The following is a 3,559-nucleotide window of genomic DNA, read 5'->3' as shown; positions in this document are numbered from 1 at the left end:
TCCCCCGGGGGGCAGCCACCGTGCAGACTCCCGCACCTCAATGCCAACGGACCCCTCCGATTGCAGGTGCTTTCTGCATTCCCTTGTACGTGCCCTATGTGCTGACGGGGAGATGGATCTTCGGGAGAAGCCTCTGCAAACTCTGGCTGGTAGTTGATTACCTGCTCTGCACCTCTTCGGTCTTCAACATCGTACTGATTAGCTACGACAGATTCCTCTCGGTGACAAGAGCGGTGAGTCCTGTCATGGCAGCTGAGGGGGGAATAACTCTCCTCCCGCTTTAGTCTCCAGATTCTCTGCAATAATTAAAAGCTCATAATTTCCAGAGGATTCAAAGAATCTTTCAGCCTGGTGATGGAAAGCAATAATTATCCAGAAATACATAATTCAGCTGTGGTTTCAGATTAGTATTTCTGGCATAATTAAATCATTTAAGGTTCAGACCCCATTGCGCAGGTGTTCCCTTCGCAGAGGGCAGGATAGCAGTGTACAAGTGAGTCAGTGAGGTAAGCAGACCTATTACTAACTTGCAGGGGCTTCTTATCTCCAGGACAAACAAGTGGATTGCAGTCAGACCCCCAGCTTATCCCTCTCTACCAAGGCGGTAGGTTGCAGTACCAACTTCGGCAGGGCACTGCCCTCAGGTCTCCGGGTACACGGCGAGATGAAAACGCTCAGCCTTTTGTAGGAGGTAATAGGCAACTCGCAGGCAGATCAGATCCATTGCTGTTTGCTTGTTCCCTGACTCTAAATACACCATGGATTAGCTACAAGGCTCAGAGAGAGGCAGAGCTAGATGCCTGCCTAGCCCAGGAGTTTGATGCATGCCTCTCCGCGGGAGTTGCAGAGGGTAGCTGGGGACAACTCGGGCAAGTGGTGGGGTGCAGCAGACTGCCGGGCTCCAACCAAGTCAGTACATTTCCACTAAGCAGAAGCCACATCTGTTTTTGGAGCTGCAAGATGAGCGTTCTAAGTCTTCCCTGCAGGAGTGTGATTTATCTAGCAATTGCTCCTGTTGCCTATGGCATATGAATTTGTTACACTGCTGGGATATTGCCTAGCAACTTTACCAGGAACACTAACAGTCATTTGTGAAGGGCCTCAACCAGTTGGGGTGTGTGGCCGTACTTAAGAAAAGGTTTCCCCGTTGCAGGTCGCTTACAGAGCCCAGCAAGGCAACATCAAGCGAGCGGTGCTGAAGATGGTGATGGTATGGGTATTAGCGTTCCTGCTTTACGGACCTGCCATTATCAGCTGGGAGTATATATCAGGCCAGAGTATCATACCCACTGGGGAATGCTACGCTGAATTTTTCTACAACTGGTATTTTCTGATGACAGCCTCTATGCTGGAGTTTTTCACCCCTTTCATCAGTGTAATGTTTTTCAACCTGAGCATTTACCTGAACATACAGAAGCGTACCAAAATACGCCTGGATATTTTCCACGAAGCGCACGACCAGTCCTTCACTGACGAGATGGAGATGAGCCCAGAAGCAAAGCTTGCTTTGAAATGCTGTAAGCAGAAGGATTCAGCTGAAACCCTCGGCAAAGCTCAAGCAGCAGCCTCCACTGCCAGCCCGGGTGCGAAAGACCTGCTGTCAACAAGCTCTGAGCGCGTCGGGAAACCTAAGTGTTGTAACAAAAAGAGCTGTAAAAATTCAGCATCCACTCTGTCCTTAGAGAAACGGATGAAGATAGTGTCCCAGAGCGTGACTCAACGCTTCAGGCTCTCTAGAGACAAGAAAGTGGCCAAATCACTGGCAATCATTGTGGGCATTTTTGGGATTTGCTGGGCACCGTACACTCTCCTGATGATCATCCGCGCTGGCTGCCATGGCCACTGCATCTCTGACTACTGGTACGAGATTTCCTTTTGGCTGCTGTGGATCAACTCGGCTGTCAACCCTGTCCTGTACCCTCTCTGCCACTACAGCTTCAGAAGAGCTTTTATTAAACTCCTCTGTCCCAAGAAGCTAAAGATTCAACCTCAGGATCCCCTTCAGAACTGCTGGAAGTGAAGCAGGCGGATGAGAAGAGCCTTGGTTTAATACACCTGTGTTAAGGAAAAGTCCTGTATCTTCCTTCCTTGGAGGAACCTGGGAGCCCTGGTCTGGGGTATGTGAGGAAGGCAGCAGTGAGACCACTATTCATTTATTCTAGTCCATCGACAACAAAACCACGCAGAATAGAAGGGTAAGGGGTTTTTGACATTAACCACAGGCAGTGAAATCTGTGTCCTCCACTTGCAGGTGCCACAGAAGAGCTCTGCTGCCACCTAGTCAGCCAGAGCGGCACCAGCATTTTGTTAAAATAAAAATAATTGAAAGAAATAAAAGCTAACAAAAATAAATATGTAACCTAAAACCACTGGACTAAACTACAGTTCACCTGCTTGCAGACCTGAGTTTTCCCATGAACGGGAGGGTGCTTTCCTTACATCTAAGATATGTGACAATACAGAAAGAAAAGAACAAACTTCAGAAGGAAAACACCTCGTTTGTCATTACTGCTACAGCAGCTACAGCCTTAATCGAGATTGCCACTGCACGTGGTGCAATAGATGTCCCTTCTCCTACCCAAGAAGGGACAAATCTCTGCCCTAAGAAGTCTACAGCCAGACTCAGATGCGCTGAGCATCCTGAAGCACCCTGTTGGCATTCCCTCATCCCTTCAAAACTGATCCGATTTCCTCTGCGTCCAGCCACACACTGACCAACGCTCCCACAGCACATGGGAGCACTTCCCTCCTGCCCGGAGCGGTGCAGCAGGAGCAAGCCCAGTCCCTGGCCCTGCGGGACGTGGGAGCCCTGGCAGACCCGAAGAAGAGGGCTGCTGTGCCTACGTGAAAGGTGCCAGCAGGGTATCAGCTTCTCCACAGTCTCCCTCATGATGACCCAAAGACATTTAAAAATCTCTTCTGCAGGATCTTAAAAATACTCTTTTGGCAATGTGCTAGTGAATGACAAGCACTGGGAGAAGTGAAGCTTGTGTTCCATTTTTTAAGTTAGTTTCAGACCTCTTAATTTTAGCAAGTTCCAGAACTCTTGCATGCTTCCTTTTAAAATACATAATTTGAATGGAGACCCGGGTCAAGCTGATCCAGGCAACGTAAGCATCTGTTTGTTTATTTATTTATTTATTAAGCAGTCAACTAATTCCACAGATAGAGCATCAGATTCAAGAGACCAGGGCTCCATCCTCAATCTTAGCGTGAGATCTTGGGCATTTTATCTCTGCTTCCCATCTCATGCTTCATCATACTTGCCCATTTATTCTGTAACCTCTTTGGGAACAGAGGTAGTATGACCATAAAGCAAAACACTTCAACTCCCCATCTCTGTTGGCACTGCTCAGTGATATAGTACTACAAATACATAATTAGTTGCCATGGCAAATGTTCATATTTAACAGTATTGTACAGGGAAGCTCAAGATCGTAAGTCTGAAAACTACATTTACAAATAGAAACCCAAATGCTGTAAAGTAGTACCCAAAAGCTTATGATGTTGTGATTGCCAATTCCACTTAGCTGTTGTAAGCACGCTGCTTTTTGGCTGC

The 3,559-nt window shown here is 47.6% G+C and overlaps 1 protein-coding gene across 1 annotated transcript in view; it reads left to right on the top strand.

The window, feature by feature from the left end:
- Window positions 1–2,020, top strand: part of HRH3 (histamine receptor H3) — a 27,793-nt gene extending 25,773 nt beyond the window's left edge. The window contains exons 4-5 of the mRNA XM_009326879.1: window positions 67–233; window positions 1,154–2,020. Coding sequence (XP_009325154.1) covers window positions 67–233; window positions 1,154–2,020 — 1,034 coding nt within the window. The remainder of the gene's footprint in view (window positions 1–66; window positions 234–1,153) is intronic.
- The last annotated feature ends 1,539 nt before the right edge of the window (window positions 2,021–3,559 follow it).

Source organism: Pygoscelis adeliae, unplaced genomic scaffold (genome assembly GCF_000699105.1).
Source record: "Pygoscelis adeliae isolate BGI_AS28 unplaced genomic scaffold, ASM69910v1 Scaffold286, whole genome shotgun sequence".
NCBI lineage: Eukaryota > Metazoa > Chordata > Aves > Sphenisciformes > Spheniscidae > Pygoscelis > Pygoscelis adeliae.
This window is presented reverse-complemented; position numbering and strand designations above follow the sequence as displayed.